Genomic DNA, 16846 nt, shown 5'->3' with positions numbered 1-16846 from the left:
GTGTGGCGGTACTTGTTTGCTACTTGTTTGGGAGATTAAGACAGCTGAATCCTGAGTTCAGTGCCAGCCTGGATTACACAGTGCATTTGAGGCCAGGCTAGATTACATAGTGAAGTCAGAGCCCACCTGAGCTACCCAGTAAACCCAAAGCCAGTAAAAACTACACAATGAGATGCAATCTCAAAAACACACATAGAGACTAGAGTGGTGGCTCAGGGGGTAGTTTTACTGCTCTTGTACAGGGCTCGGGTTTGAGTCCCAGGACCCACATCAGGTAGCTTACAATTCTGTGTAACTCTGAACTCTGTATCTAGGAGGAGCTTATGTTTTTCTCTGAGGCATGTTCACTCATACATGTGTGTTCAGGCACATGCACACACACACATACACACACGCTCTAAGAGAAAATATATATAATCTACACACAAACAAGAGAAAGGGGCTAGAAAGAAGTCTGGTGAATGTGTGAGTAACTACTTGCACTTCTGTCCTCAGGCTCACACGCTGGGATGATGTCTCCTGTCCTCCAGCTGAAGAACTGGCTGGCATCTTTCACTAAGTACGGTGCGTGTCACCAATGTGGACCCTAAGGAAAGCAAAGCCAGTAGCTACACTAATGGGGAGACAGGATTTTGATGACTACTTTAAACTAGCAAGAAGCTGAAAGACCACCTCACCTCAAGCAGTAACTGCATCTGCGTGCTCTGGTCACACGGCTGTGGAAAATGTGCCTGTGAGGGTGTGCATGCAAACTCACATGGAGACAAAGTTTGCTTTTTCTTCCTTTTTGTTTTCATTTGCTTGTTTCTCAAGACAGGGTCCCACTATGTGCCGGGGTCTAGCCTTGGCTCGGGTTCAGGTCCTGAGACAAGGGAAGGGGCACCAGTGCAAGGAACAATTCTGACCAAGTGGACTGCACACAAGTGGCCCTGAATATCTTGAGCATGTCTTTATACTTTAACACAGTTTGTTCTACCAGGCTTACATAAACAGCTTTATATTGGTTCCTATTTTCTACTTTTAAAAAAAATACGTATTTCAAGAAATACATCATAATCATTATAAAAAGCTAAAAAGTCCCGTTTCCCTTTATGCTTTCCCAAATAAACTTTCTCACCCCCTACATAACCTTATTCTAGACAGAGTTCAGCATTTTTGCAGGCTTAACTACATGGAGGCAGACACATCCTGCTTGAAGCACTTATGTCAGGGGCAGCTACTTGCAGTTAAGAGTTAAAAAGTAGCAATCGTAAGAGACACGTACAATGCTTTAAGGACAACAATGTTCAAACCCAAACCATTATTCTTTTAAATTTATTTATTTTTATTTTATTGGTGTTTTGCCTATGTGTATGTCTGTGTGAGGGTGTTGGATCCTGGAGTTACTGACAGTTGTGAGCTGCCGTGTCAGGGCTGGGAAGTGAACCTGGATTCTCTGAAAGAGCATTCAGTGCTCTTAACAACTGAGCCACCACTCCATTCTTCCAATAATTCTTTCTTGTCTGCAAGATATGCTTTTTTAAATTGATTTTATTGAGCCATACATTTTTCCCTGCTCCCCTTCCTCTCCCCTCCCCTTCAACCCTCTCCCATGGTCCCCAGGGTCTCAATTTACTCAGGGGATGCAAGATATGCTTCTATATAGTTCCCTTTTCTACAGAGCATCCCATGTCTTGTTCTCTGTAAAGGGCAGACTTTGATAAGGCACTCTTTTCCCATCTCGCTATACCATACTTCTCCCACCAATGTAAACCCATGTGTATAGTGACAATGGATCTTTCCATCCCATATTTTATGCTGCATTTTCCCCATTGGATCACACTAAGTTCTATCATTGACTTTATACACTGGTGTCCAGGGAACTTACTGTCAACAGTTGGCACTATGCACACACCTGAGATTTTTTCCTATTTTGTACATGCATATCTTACTCTCCTTTCCATAACTGTGAGACATGGTTAACGTTTCAAGTGTTGTTTTCTCATATGTACCTAATTGTCTCTATTGAGCCAGAAAAGTTCCCAGGATTAGGAGTTGTAACAAGTAATTCCAGATGAGAGATTTGAGAAGCATTAGCCCCCTGCTGAATCTTAGGGGAAAATACTTGAGAAAGAACAGAATTTGCAGGGGAAATTGCAGCTGTTGCACGTGTGACTGACAAAGTAAAAATAAAAACTGCCCAAAGAATCGACAATATAATGCAAGGAAAGAACCTGCAAACTGAACAAATTTTGTAAATTTCTACTGTCTTGTGGACTACTTACCAGTGAGAGCCCATTTCCACAGGTGCCTTGTCCCAAGGAAACCCTCTGGACAGCTAGCCATATGTTGGCCTGAGACTAGGCTGCATAGCCCCCGACAACTGTGTAGCCCTTGCTGTCCTGGAACTCAGTATGTAGACCAGGCTGGCCTCAAACTCAAGAGATCTGCCTTTCTCTGCATCCCAAGTGCTGAGATTAAAGGTGTGTGCCACTATGCATGGCCTACAGCTTTTCATACTTGGTGAAAACTGAAACTTAATCAAGTTTCCCAAGGGAGCATGCCACCAACCTAAGGTGGAAACAAACCATTTTTGCTTCAGGTTCCTGCCCTCAAGTCTCTGTGATTCACTTGAACTGTGGCCTTAGCTTAGAGATTAACTATATTTTAATAGACCATCACCGAGAAGTGCCACTCTCCTGACAGGACCAAGAAAAGCAGGTAATTACAGGAGGAAAGCTTTATGAAGATTTTTTGTGCAGTTCAGATCAGTAAGAAGCTCAACCTGCACTGTATTTCTATTTTCTAAAGATACTGTAAACGGGATCTGGTGGTGGTGGCAAATGCCTTTAATCCTGGCCCCTGGGAGACTGAGGCAGGCAGATCTCTGAGTTCCAGGACAGGCTCCAAAGCTACACAAAGAAACCCTGTATTGAAAAAAAATGTAAATGTGCTTTTATGAAAAAGACATAAAATGTGGACAACAGCAAACATTTATAGAAAATAAAAATTCTGCCATCTACAAGTTGTAACAGCTTGGTGAGGGTTCCATCAAGAATCTGCTCTCAATGTATACACTTACAAAAATTCAAGAGGCAAGTGTGGTGGTGGGTACTTGTAATCCCAACCCTTGGGAGACAGAGCTAGGATTACAGGTCCAAAGGTAGTATGGGCTACTTAGTGAGTTCCAGGCCAGCTGTCTCAAAAATACCATTTGAAATGGCACCTTATCACTAACTATTTGATAATATTGTGGCACTGTTTCAGTATCAGTAACTGTGGATGGAAGCTTGAGTGAGAATGGTCCCTATAGGCGCTTATATTTGAATGCTCGGTCATCAGGGCGTGACAGTGCTTGGGAAGGATTAGGTGAGGCCTTGTTGGAGGAGATCAAGCCCAGTAGCTTTCTCTTCTTCCTGCTGCCTGTGGATCTAGATGTAGAACTCAGGTACTTCTCCAGCACCATGTCTGTCAGCGTGCCATCATGCTCCCGGCCATACTAAACTTCTGAAAGTTTTCACAGTCATGATATCTCTTCACACCAACAGAACACTGACCAAGACAGAAGTTGGTACCAGAAGTAAGGTATGTTACTTAGGGTTTTTACTGGTGTGAAGAGACACCATGTCATGGCAACTCTTCTAAGGAAAATGTTTAATTGGGTGGCTTGCTTACAGTTTCAGAGGTTCACTCCCTTATCATCATGATGGGGAACATGGTGATATAGGCAGACATGGTGCTGGAGAAGTAGCTTGGAGTCCTACATCTCAGAGGCAGGCAACAAGAAATGGTCTGTGACACTGAGTGAAGTTTAAGCAAGAGAGACCTCAAAGCCTGACCCAGTGACACACTTCCTTCAACCAGGCCATACCTCCCAATAGTGTCACTCCCTGGAAGCTCATGGGGGCTACCACATGAGGTGTTGCTATGACAGGCCTGACCATTCTGCTTGCTGGCAGAATGTAGACACTGAATTTAAAAAGCAGTTGAACACTTTACATGGGACTTAATGTGCCATATCAGTTAGAGCAGGGAAGACAATGCTGAGGGTCATTTGAGCTGTGGGATCCCAGCTCAAGAAGTTTCAGAGTAAAGAGTAGCCTAGAGATCATTCTGATGATATTTTAGCAAAGGAAGTGTTGTGTTCTGCCCTTGTCCTAAGTCTGCCTAATGCCTAATTGACAACTTTTGGATTAATGGCACTGGTGGAGATTTCAAGACAGCCTAGTACTGACTCTGCCATATGACTACTAGTGGTCATTCTTATGCAGATCTACAATGAAAATGAACAAGTTGAGCAAGGAAAAATACAAAGAATATAGTTTGAAGAGAAAGGAAGCACCAGGAAGTGTAATGGCACTAAGCCCAGTGTTCAAGGAGAAAAAGGTGTACAGAAAAACCTGGCACTAAATGGAATAAAAGAAATGGTGACCTAAGGGCAAGACCCAGTTATGTCTTCAACTTGTGAAAAGGAATTAAGGAAAAGTATAAGCAGTGAAAGAAACTATCAAAAACAGAAAGCTGATGTAAATGCATTTGAAAGAGGGGACCAAGTTCCAGCCCCAGGAAGCAGAAGAACTTGGCAGTGTTGGCCTTGTGGTTCTGGCTTTATAGTCAAGGATATAAGAAAGGGGTTGTGGAATCTGCCTTCTTGGCTAAGAAAAGCTGCTGAGGCCAGGAGTGTATCAGGGATGCCCCTGCATGGAGGCCCAGAGAGGCCACTGTGTAAATCTGTGAAGGTAAAGTCTGGATTGTGTTGGAGACCCCAAAATACTGGAGATGCCAGAGGGTACCAGGTGTGGAACCAGCCCATCAGAAAGAAAGTTATACAGTCAACAAAGCTCAAAAAAAATTGGAGATCTGAAGACTTGACATTGAACATGGAAATGCAGAATGTAGTTTTCTCTGCAGGTTTTTGGTCTTGCTTTGGTCCAGTATTTCCTCACTATGCTCTCTTTCTTCTCTTTTGAAATGGTAATGTATATTCTGTGCCATTGTGTGTTGGAAATATGTGATCTGCTTTTTTATTGCCATGAGTCTCAGAAAAGACTCTGAACTTAGACTTTTAAACAGTGTTGAGACTATAAGATTGTGGAGACATTAGAAGTTGAAATCAATGCTTTTTGCATTATGATATGGCTATAAGTCTATGAGGGCAAGGGAATAGAATGTCATGGTTTGGATAAGAATGGCCTCCACAGGCTCATATATTTGAATGCTGAGTCATCAGGAATGGCACTTCTTGGAAAGGATTAGTGTGGCCTTGTTGGAGGAGTGTGTCAATGAGGGTGGGCTTCGAGGTTTCAAAAGCCCAAGTCAGGGTACTGCAGTAACTTTTTCTTTTTGCTACCTTTGGATTCAGATGTCGAACTCTCAGATACTTATATAGCACAATGTTTGCCAGTGTGTAGCCATGACGATAATAGACTAAACCTCTGAAACAGTATGCCAGTCTCAATTATATGCTTTCTTTTATGATATAGTGATTTTATGATTATAGTGTCTCTTCACAGCAACAGAACAGTGAAAAAGACAATAACTATCTTCAGGTTTTTTTTCTTTTTTGAGGCAAGGTCTTACCCTGTAGCCTTGACTGGTCTGGGGCTTGCTATACAACAAGGCTAACTCACAAACATCCACTTGCCATCAGCAGACACCAGCTTCTGCAGTATTTTCAGTAGCTACACAGCATTTCACTACATGGAAATCATCAGGGTTTTTTTGGCCAACCCTCCCAATTTTGTCACAGTAGAAACAATATTGCAATAAGTATCTTTTGTGTGAATTTTTTGTTCATTGTTTTTTCCCAGGAAAAATATTCAGTGATTACTAAATGATACACATATGGGGGGGGGGTACTGGATTCAAATTATGTAGCTGAAAGTTTCTCTGCGTCTTTCCTAATCCCATTGGACTGATTTCTCTCCTGCCTGCCGGTCAGTTTATGAAATAATCATTTGAAGGCTTACTATTAATTATAATTGTTTGGCGGATGGCTCAGGCCCAAAGTAGCTTCTTTATTAGCCAACAGTAATAAAACATACAATATAGAGAGGGGTATATCACATCAAAATTACCATGTAGAATGATCATAGGAATTTTTTTATTCTAAAGATAAAACAATAGATATTTACTTTCAAGTTGATCTTGCTCATTTGTAACATCACATTGTTAATAGATTAAAATGTTGACTAGAGCCAGGTGTGGCTGCTTATACCATTAATTCCAGCATTCTCTATATGAGTTTGAGGCCATCTTGGTCTACATATAAAGTTCCAGGCCACCCAGAGCTATATACTGAGATCCTTTCTCAAAAGAAAAAAAGTTGACTGGGTAAGAGCAAACATCTGATTGGTTAGAATCAGGGTTAGGATTATTACCTGTGTAATACATCTCTGGCTGTCAATGAGTTCCTTTTCATTGTTATGACTTCTCTCTCAACCACCTTATATAAAGGTTTCTTGCCTTCTCTGCCTTATACATAATCTGACCAACTGGACAAAAGCAAAGAGGTGCCAGGAACTTCTAGAAAAGCTTTTACTCTCCCAACATAAAACCCAGACATAATAGAACTGCTTGTTTACCTGTGGTATGAGTATACTCCTCCTGGAGCTGTAGCCACCACTGCAGCCACAGGGAAAAGGCTGAAAGTTTTCTACTGTGCCAACATCAGATAACTTACAGACCATATGAAATGAGCAAACTATATGCCTCGTTCAAACTTTCGTACCTTGTTTAAAACATTTTTCAATGTGTGTGTGTGAGAGAGAGACACACACACACACAGAGACAGAGAGAGAGACAGAGACAGACAGACAGACAGGACGTGAGCATATGAAAGTCAGGACTTCTGTAAGTTGGTTCTCTCCTCCACTGGGAGATCTGGGAACTCAGACATAATCATCAGGCTTTAACCTCCTGACCCATCTTGTCAGCCTTTATTTCTAACAGATAAAACTGAATACCAGAGATAAACAATCTTTTCTGAGTTATCAAAAATGATCATGTAGGAATATTCACTAGAAGGATGAAAGGAGGGGTTGGTGAGATGGCTAGGCTAGGAAAGGTGCTTTGCTGTCAAGCCCGACGATGCAAGTTAATCACTGTGACCCATAATAAAGAGATAAGAGAACTGACTCCAAATTGTCTCCTGACTGCCACACACACAATATAGTACACACACACACACACACACAAATGTCATTTTAAAAGAGAGTATAGAAAAACTAAGATATATAAAAATGAGGATATTCATCAATATAAAGTAAGAATTTATGGAAAGCCAAAGACTGTATCAAATGCATGTTTGGGGAAGGGTCAGGAAAATTAATAAAATGGACAAGGGGCATGGTAAGTAGCAGAGGACTGTTATCTGAAGCTAGTTTGGTGTTCGTCTCATGGGCACACAGGGATACTTCATTTCTTCTCTCTTCCTGCAGCCAACTGCAGCTGTAAGACTAAAGCCTACCTCATGGGCAATGGATGGAGCAGATGATCCCACATCTAGGCCTGACCCATAAAAAACCTAATGAAGACTTTGCTTTTTTCCCATCTGGTGGCCAAAATACTTTTAGGATAATCATGAAATGGAAGGGGCCTCGAGTTCCTCAATTACTGTATAAGCAAAGACATTTCCTTTATTTAGGACTTTGGGATGGGTTCTACCTCAGACTGTAGGGCATCACAACTCTCAGACTTGTCTAGTAGAGCTGGGAGTAGACATTGAGAGACCACCCACGGGATGTGTGCTGTGATTGCTACAGGCCTCCCAACCAAACCTAAATAATTATACTACTTGATTTTATGACACAGTTGACAAAATTGTCACCATTTAATATAATTTTTTTCTTTTCTCATTTTATTCTTTTGTTTCTTCCTAAATTCACTGGTTTGGCTTTTTTGGTTTTGTTTTTCAGACTTGATGTTCTAACTTCTGACATGATTTTTTAAAATTACATTTACTTACTTGCTATCTTACTGTGCGTGTGCGGAGGTCAGAGGAGGGCTGAGGGAGTCAGTTCCCTCTTTTCATTGTGTGGGTCTGGAAATTGAACTCAGGTCATCAGATTTGATGACAAGCACCTTTCCTAGATGAGCCACCTCTCAGGCCTCATCATGATTTTAAATTATATACAACTGTTCCTACAAAACTGGTCAAGAAGAAAAGTCTTTACTAAAATTCATAATTTAAATATTTGTAAATATGCTAAAAATAATTCATTATCAAACACTTGATAATTAGAGATATATACTAAACCAAGTTTTCTATGACCAATAAAACTTTAGTAGTTCAATCTGTATGCTAGCAAAAATGGTGATCTAAAGTTCAAAACCTTCTGGGACTCCAGCTCAGTGTTAGAGTGTTTGCCTAGCAGCCACTAGGCCCTGGGTTCAACCCCTACTACCGAAAAAGGAAACATCATTCTAATAAAGTTTAAAGTCAATTGCTCATTCCTTCCTCAGCTTGACTGTCCTATCTATAACATTATCTATTAATAGGGATACAAAGACACATAAAATCAACTGCTAAAGTATATATTACATGTTTATTAGGGATACAACTTTTATGTAAAATTTACATTTTATGAAAAAAATCGAAAATATTTACAAAATTTTGGAAGATAGATGTGCTGAAATTACAACCCAAAGTAGTAAATAACACTCCTTAAAAGCCAAACTTGTTAAGAGTTTGTTTACAAATTCCTGGTTAAAGAAGCAGCTACAAAGTCATCACTGTACACAGCAAGAACCAGCTTGCTAGATAGTCTCTCACTGAAATCTACTGGGCATCTGAAAAACATTAGTGAACTTTTAGGTGAAAAAAGAAAATCCCTATAAACTCATATGGCTTTAAAACTGTAACCTGTACCCAATACAAACTTGCATGTCAACACTAGGTATGAAGGCTATGGGGATAAGAAAGTGCACAAGGTTAGCCATTCCACTCATTTCAACATAAGGTAATACCTGATTAAAAACAGACATTGTGAATTTAGCAGTGTCAGAATTCAAATAGTAAAGCATTAGCTGTCCAATAAAAGCAAATTTAGTCAATATTTTAGTAAGGGTAATTGTAACTGGCATTTAAAAGAACTTGAGTTAGAAATTCTAATTTTGCTAGTTAGTAAAGACTAACGTACAATAAATTGCCTTATGTTTGCTTAAGTCAAACCTAAATTTAGAACTGGAGTAACAATGAATATATAAAAATACCTATTTTGTATTACATACTGTGGAAGAATAGATTCTCTGCTGTGTTTAGTAGAGCAAGACGATATTTTAGTGTCTAGTAATAGGGGTTTTATCTTTTGTAAAGCTTAACAAAATAATTAGTGGTTTACATAAATTATCAAATATAACACAAACTATCACTTTTATGAAAAATGACATTGGTATTTATCATAAATTTCCACTTGTAAGTTATGAACCTTTGTCTAAAACATTTTATTTCTTTTGTCAACCAGAATTGCTATAAAGTAACTACTCAGTATGAGCAGTTCACATTAAGAAACACTTAACCCAATCCTTTACTTCAAATAATCTTACCATATGGAATTTGGCAATTTTCTAATCATTAAAGTGAACATAAGTGACAGTACTTCTCTCATTGCCAAAATCAATCTTTTGAAAAATTATTCATAGAATGCTAGAAAACTCATATTCACAACACAATAGTAACTGTGTAATTTTTTTTTGATAAATACAGTCAAGGGAAATGCTAAATTAAAAGTTAAAATACCAGTTACCAATTTATCACCACAGTTTCAGCACTTGTTCACTTCACTTACTTATGAGGTCAATGCTGAATATCTGAAGATAATTTTATTCCCAGTAAACATACTCCATTAGGCTTATTTGTTTTTCTAGTGGCCACAGTATATCATTAAAGGACATGAGCCAGGATTTTTAAGTATAAATTATCTTTTGGTTCTTTGAATTTTCTTTCCAATTACAGCTCAAAGGTATTTTAAAAATTGCAAGTATCTTTTAAATATGCTTGACCACTGTATGATTCTGAATACAAGATCCAGCGTGAGAAAAAAGTGAGGCACATGAATTAACACAGACTAGAGGCACATTTCTGGTTTTGTTATTGTTTTAAAAGGCACACATTATGTAATCCATATAAAAATAAATTAAATCTACAGCATTAATTCATCAACAATCACAACTTCTATAAAGTTAATCAACTGCAGAAGTAAGTTTTTCTGCTGTCCTTTGCAAGCTTATTTTAAAACACATTGCACTTGAGAATTTTAAAAAATCATATAAAACACCATTTACACTTTACTAATATGCTTATGAGAATCAGATTATAGGGTTTTTTATGCATACAACTTGGACTCTGGTCTGATTACCTTATGGCACATAACTCAATTAGATTGAGCTCTGAGTTAACATTCAAAACTTAAAATTCACGTTCTGTTTATATTCATTCAATATCAAACTTATGGAACTTCAAAGCTATCTCTGAGTCTAAATACGTATGGAAAGCTAAATAATTTTGTGCTTGCTCTCCTGAAATTTTAGGTTTGTTACTACATTCTAACCTTTTTAGAAACACAGATATTGAAGATAATAAACTTCATTTTAGTGACAATTTGAACACATGTGCTTCCTGAATATTGCATTTGATCATTACTGTGTACAAGGTCATTTCAGTGCTATTTCTTTCAATGACTCACTTTAAAAGTGCAATTTAAGGTTTGTAGTCAGCTTTCAAAGACGAAGTTTGAAAGACATCATACAAGTAAAGATAGTGTTTGGAAAGAACAGGTGATGCAGTAGCAGGTTCGCACTGTTCCCTTGAGAAAACCGCTTTCTAGGTTTATCAACAATCCGCCAAGTATCGTCCTGAAAAACACCAAGCAGACCTTCGCTGTTACAGTTTCAAACACACTAAATGACCACATTGCTCTCTGGTTACAGACACAGAACTCTAGTTCCCACCTGCTGTTTACAATGCATTAGAACCACATTACATAGTCCACTATGCCAATCATGGTGACTCTACCAAGACTGTCTTTATCTTGCAGTTATAGCAAGGGGAAAAAAAAAATCATGCTTTTAAATTATAAACTGCTAGAGAACAAGTGTTTCCCACATACACTACAGAATTCAAAATATCCCAACTTACCAGTGGCAAAACGCTTTTTTACTAAAGAAAGTCTATAGCCAGTGCCAACAAGCTCAATATCGACTCCTGAGAGGGTATTTCCCTCGCTAAGAAATTGCACGGCAAGCGTTGTGGGCTTGCTAGGTCCTTCTGAAAGATCAAATTTTGCTCTGAGAGATCCAGAACCTGAAAAGAAAAGAATTAAAACCTTATAAAAGGCAAACTACATTGCAAACCAAATAAAATTAAATGAGCACCTAAGCCAGTGCTTCTCAACCCTCCTAATGCTATGAGTCTTTGAAACAGCTCCTCATGTTGTGGTGATGCCCAAATATAAAATTATTTTCACTGCTACTTCATAACTATAATTTTGCTACTTGTTACAAATCGTAACGTAAGTATCTGGTATGCAAGATATCAGATAACTGACCCCTGGGAAAGGGCCATTGCAGCCCATAGGCTGAAAACTGCTGATCTAACCAAAACTACCTCAGCCAATGGTAAATTCATGAGATGTGCAGAGCAAACAAACCATTGTCCTGTTTTCAAATTAAACCCTATTCAGTGAGCCTGGACTTCTACCAAGTAATTCCAATCACTATTTTCTCTTAATTAACAGTAATGTTCAGAAATGTAAACTGATTAGATAGATGCCTATAATATGCATGTGTTAAAATGACTTAACAAGGATGAGGTAAGGAATAAGGGCAGCACACAGGGAACACAGGGGCATGACACAAGGGATGGGGGACAGGGGAGCAACAAGACAAAGTAAAGAGAAGTGAGTGATAATATCAGATCATGCAGTCCAACAAGGTAAGAGGAAAAGTCAGCTATTACTATTGGGAGGAGGGTATCAACCTCACTATTTTTCACTAGTCTTATTAGCATCATAATCTAAACAACTGAGCTAACTGGCTAGCTGCATCACCCTTATTTTTCAGATTTTACTAGCACAACATCACATCACCCCATAGATATTTTGTAAATCTTTTCCTTCAGCTGTAACCGTTTATTCACATGTCCCCGCCTGACAGAAGCAGAATGAGGGCATCAGTGACACTAATGATCTGATAAATGCTCTGAACACATACATTTCTGCTGAAAGTTCTAACACTGCTGGGTATGATGGTGTGCCTTTTTGGCAGGTACTGGGATGTAGACAGAGGACCTGTGAGAGCAGGCTTAAGAGAATCAAATCCACACCACAGTATCTGGAGAACACGACACAAAGGGAGGACAGCAGCAGAGGAAACTAGAATAGTAGCAAGGCCCAGGCCCCAATAAGAAGTTTATGACATAACCACAAGGAAACACCCAAGATAAGACAGGCAAGAACATCTCAGATTAGTGTCCTAGAAGAGAAGGGAGGGGCGAGATGCAAAGTAAGGAGACCAATGGCAAGACAATAAAAGTTTATTAGGGCTATAGGTGACGGGAAAAGGGGCTCTGTAGGAGAGCCAAAGCATAAGCAAAGAACACAATATTTAAAAGGAAAGAAAGAAGTCCAGGGGGATTTCTAACATAATTTAACCTGGGTTTCTGGTTAGGGCAGGGGTTCTCAACCTGTGAGTCAAGACCCTTTTGGGGGTTAATGACCCTTTCACAGGATCACATACCAAGTATCTTGCATATCAGCAAGCATATAGCAAAATTACAGTTATAAAGTAGCAACAAAAATAATTTTATGGTTGGAGGTTACCACTGCATGAGGAACTAACTATTAAAGGAAAGGCAAAAACCATTGTGTCAGGGGAAGTAGACAGCCTTGCTCAATAGCACAAAAAAGACATTTTAATCCCCTGTATATACAAAGTTTAACACTACAGAGAAATATTGAACAAGATGTAGTAACTGGTCTGTCCTATGCTATCATGCCAGAGGATGCATACCAGAGTGGAGAACTTTTGCCTAACTCTTAACTGTTGTCCACACAGTTCTGAAAGCTTGGCCACTCTTGCTCAACACCTCAGCTCTATGAAAGCTCCACTACCAGCACCACCGAGGAGCAGTCACCCAGCAACCCTTAAGCTTTACAAGTACTGCCTGTTCCTTTTCTGGTATTGAGTTAGAATAGAAAACATGTTTCTCTTTTACAGCATTTGAATCTGGTTTGAATGACCACATCAAAACCACATTCATAAAATTCTCCCATTTCCTCACATAGAGCAGACATTTTCATACCTGAATAACAGAAGGAAAGTACTATGTGATACAAAATGTGAATCTTGTTTTTGAGAGAATAAATTCCTTTTCTGTTATATTTACAATTATCATATGTTTTATTAAATAGGGAACAAGATATTCTCTTTCCTTGCTAACTGGCTGTAAGCCTAATACATAGGATGTCTGATTTACTTCCAGTTTTAAGTTAGAAATTCCAATGTGGTTCACAAACCATCAGTGAAACTAGCTACCAACTAAAAATACTAACTCTGAGTACTAAAACAACGAAAAAGAACTAGAAGCCAGCCACCTTACCTCAGGTGTGGCTCTCTAGTACAAATCTGCTCCCGCACAGCAGATATACAAGAATAGACAATCTAGATTTGCTGACAGTCCTTTATATATAGCAATAAAGGAGGAGAAAAACCATTGATAAGCTCAAAATGTTCAAAAAGCTGAACAAAACTGGAAGAGCTAAAGCATTCACTCAATAAGAAAAATTAATGCAGGCTAGCTAGGAAGAAAGACTTAACTGGGACTTAACTGGGAACTGTAAGCTAGTTTTACAGACTAAATCAGGAGATAGCGGAGTGATAACTAGCCATATGGTGAACACAGACAGACTCAGTCAGTAGGAGAAGACAATTAACTTGTCTCTCTTTAAAACTGCCACACAGAACTGAAGATCTCTGGCTTACTCTGACAAGAAGGAACAGAAAGGTTCTCTCAGCTAGACTGAGTAGACAAGTTTCATGCCAACACAGCTGGTCTCTATGCATCTGGGGAGGGAAAGCTGGGTACCTACTCTAACAGAAAGCATCTGTTCTCCCTACGAACAGAATAAGCTCAATCATGTGCAATTAATTATCTGAGTTATCTACCAAGGGATAGTTCTATTTTTTAATAAATTCTACCACTAGGTATTTCTCTTATGCAAACACAAAAAACACTTATCCTGCAGTTATAAAATTATATTTTCCCTCAAAGAAAGCATATTTAAGGGAAGGGTAAAAAGTGTTCTGAATCTCAGCTTGTACATTCTTACATACGGGATTAACTTCCACCTAGTGGTCAGTCCTAGAACTGAAGCCATGAAATTTCAGAAGGAAACTTTCCAAGTATAGGCTTTAAAAACAAACAAAAAGTAACCAAGATGGCTAGCAAGTAAAGGCTCTTGCCACCATGCCTCAAACCCGAGTCTCACCCTCAGGACCCAGTGTGGAAGGAAGAGAACTGATTGATAAAAGCTGTCCTCTGACCATATATGTGTGCACTCACACACATAATTAATAAAGGTAGTAACAGTAATGTCATAATAGAAAACAACTAAGGCCAGGGGAAGCAGAATAGCACAATACAGAGAATGAGAAGGAGCACACCCTTACCTCCACTGTCTGATTTCTCTGAAATCCCAGATAATTTCCAAAAGGCTTTCATTTGTTCTGCATTCCTGTAATAAGAACAAGTATCTTTAAATTCTGTCTCTTACAATATCTAATACATAAATGGACACTCAATAAATATACCTCAAGTATTTTTATTATAAAAACTACAGTGTGGGCTTTAAATGGCATTACCTAGTGAAAACATATCATATACATAATAAATGTAATGCTGTAGTTTTCTCAAGGAATGAAAGTTTATCAAATTATAAGATTCCCTTCATTTCCAGTGGTCAGAGGAAAGAAGCCTGTGTATACGTGGCTCAGTATCTTAGTCAAAATAAACATTGTATTTAATGATAACTGTATTATAGTACTAACAGAGGTAGAAGGATACAAGAGGTGGTTAGCAATGGTAATAACTAGTACTACTGAACACTAAGCAGATATTCCTGTAGATAGGCTAAGTGCAATATTTAACCTTATTAAATAATAATTATTGTTCTTTAAATTCTACGTATGTATAGAAATGTGCTTGCCACTGGCACATGTAGAAGTCAGAAGAGCTCCTTTACATGTGTTCACAGGAATCTTTTAATTAAGGTTGTTAGATTTGCAAGGGCAAGCACTTAACCAATTATTGTTAGCTTTAAGAGGTTAGAACTGTTGCAGCTGAAGACAAACAGAAATGCAACTGGAATGCAAAAACAGTTTACCATATTGCAGGGGGAAGGGACTGCATATTTGTGACTCCTCCGTCCACTGGTACCACCACCTGTATGTTGGAAAGCACACTCGGTGCGACCATAGCTTCTGGGTTGTACTTATAATCCACTCTCAAATCAGTGGTGCTGGCACTACATTTCCAGTATGTCGCAAGATTTAGAGGAGTGGACTGAATGCCATTTGATGATACCTTTAAAGAGAATCAAACAAGTAACTGTTTTTGCCTGAAGAATAAACAAGCCATGTTCATGACACAAACACCTGTGCCTAAGAATCTGCAGAATCACAACTAAGCAGCAAGAAGAGTGGCTGTTGCTAGGAAGAATAAAGCACCAGGGTCACTCTTGTGTGTGGACCTGGGACAGCCTACCTGCAAACTGCCATGGTGCAGTTCCCTTGGATCCAACTGCAGAAAATCTGACTTTATAGATTAGGCACTATGTCCAGAAATTAGCATTCAATTACGCAATTTTAAAAAATTTATTTGTATGAAGTCTTAAGCCTTTCAAAGGACGACTCTAAGAGTTCCCATTAGTTATAAATGAATTTTAAGAATTTAGATATACATCTATAAGAAAAGAAGGTTCACCATGTGCTTCCCAAAACCTAAAACACACTTCATTTATTCAGTTTAAACACAGTGAATGGCACAATTCCCGACTCTTCAGCTCCTTTTTCAAAGGGCTCCTTGAAGCCATTTCCTTCCGTCTATAGCATTTACTTTCTAATAATACTATTTACTGATCATGTTTACCATCTCCTTTCCTATTCCCAGGAATTAGCAAGCACTGATTATAAATGTCTTTTTTAGAAACACAAGCTATCTTTAATATCATTACACTATTAAAAATTCAAACATAAATGTAAAATAGAGATTAAGCTCCAGGCTTAACATGTGTAGGATATTAAGTGCTCTAACTACTGAGATGTAACCAAGCCCACCCCTTGGTGTTTTTACTCCCACTGTTAACAACATGTTACACATCCTCCCCAAGTTTAGGAACATGAAACATGATTTTTATAACATACTGGTGAAGTAGTGTATTCCTCAGCTGCTGTATGCTCAGGTACCCTGGAAACAATACTACAGTAAGTGTATTTTGTACCTTTTCTTTGCCTGTTATGAAGCTTCTGAGTAATTATTTCATAAAGAACTTTGCATTAAACCAATTAATTTACTACAACTTCCTTCTAAAAGGTTCTATTAATTTACATTCAGGAGTAAGTGGGCATACCTCTTTCAATACTGGATGGAGCAACCATTATTGCCTTAACCACTGCATCCAAAGGTTAGCCACCTTGTACTCATAAAGGTTCTTAGAGTAATCCTTTTAGTCTGTCTAATGCATTCCAGCACTTTATATACATACTCACCTGTTTTTGTGTTAGTTATCTCTTCTGATATACCTCCTGGGTTTTAAATCTATTATTTTATGTGTGTGTGCATATGCACATGTATGCGCGTGCGCACACACAC

General features: G+C 38.7%; 1 protein-coding gene across 3 annotated transcripts in view; it reads right to left on the bottom strand.

Annotated features, from left to right (window-relative positions):
* Positions 1-8506: 8506 nt before the first annotated feature.
* Fcho2 (FCH and mu domain containing endocytic adaptor 2) overlaps positions 8507-16846 on the bottom strand; it is a 98724-nt gene continuing 90384 nt past the window's right edge. For all 3 annotated transcript variants that reach the window (XM_075976238.1, XM_075976235.1, XM_075976236.1), the window contains 4 exons: positions 15360-15559; positions 14647-14711; positions 11117-11281; positions 8507-10833 (listed from right to left, as the gene is read on the bottom strand). In XM_075976238.1, coding sequence (XP_075832353.1) covers positions 10811-10833; positions 11117-11281; positions 14647-14711; positions 15360-15559 — 453 coding nt within the window. In that variant the 3' untranslated portion in view covers positions 8507-10810. The remainder of the gene's footprint in view (positions 10834-11116; positions 11282-14646; positions 14712-15359; positions 15560-16846) is intronic.

The sequence above is a fragment of the Microtus pennsylvanicus genome, chromosome 6, assembly GCF_037038515.1.
Source record: "Microtus pennsylvanicus isolate mMicPen1 chromosome 6, mMicPen1.hap1, whole genome shotgun sequence".
NCBI lineage: Eukaryota > Metazoa > Chordata > Mammalia > Rodentia > Cricetidae > Microtus > Microtus pennsylvanicus.
Note: the sequence above shows the minus strand (reverse complement) of the source record. Positions and strands in the feature narration are given on the sequence as shown.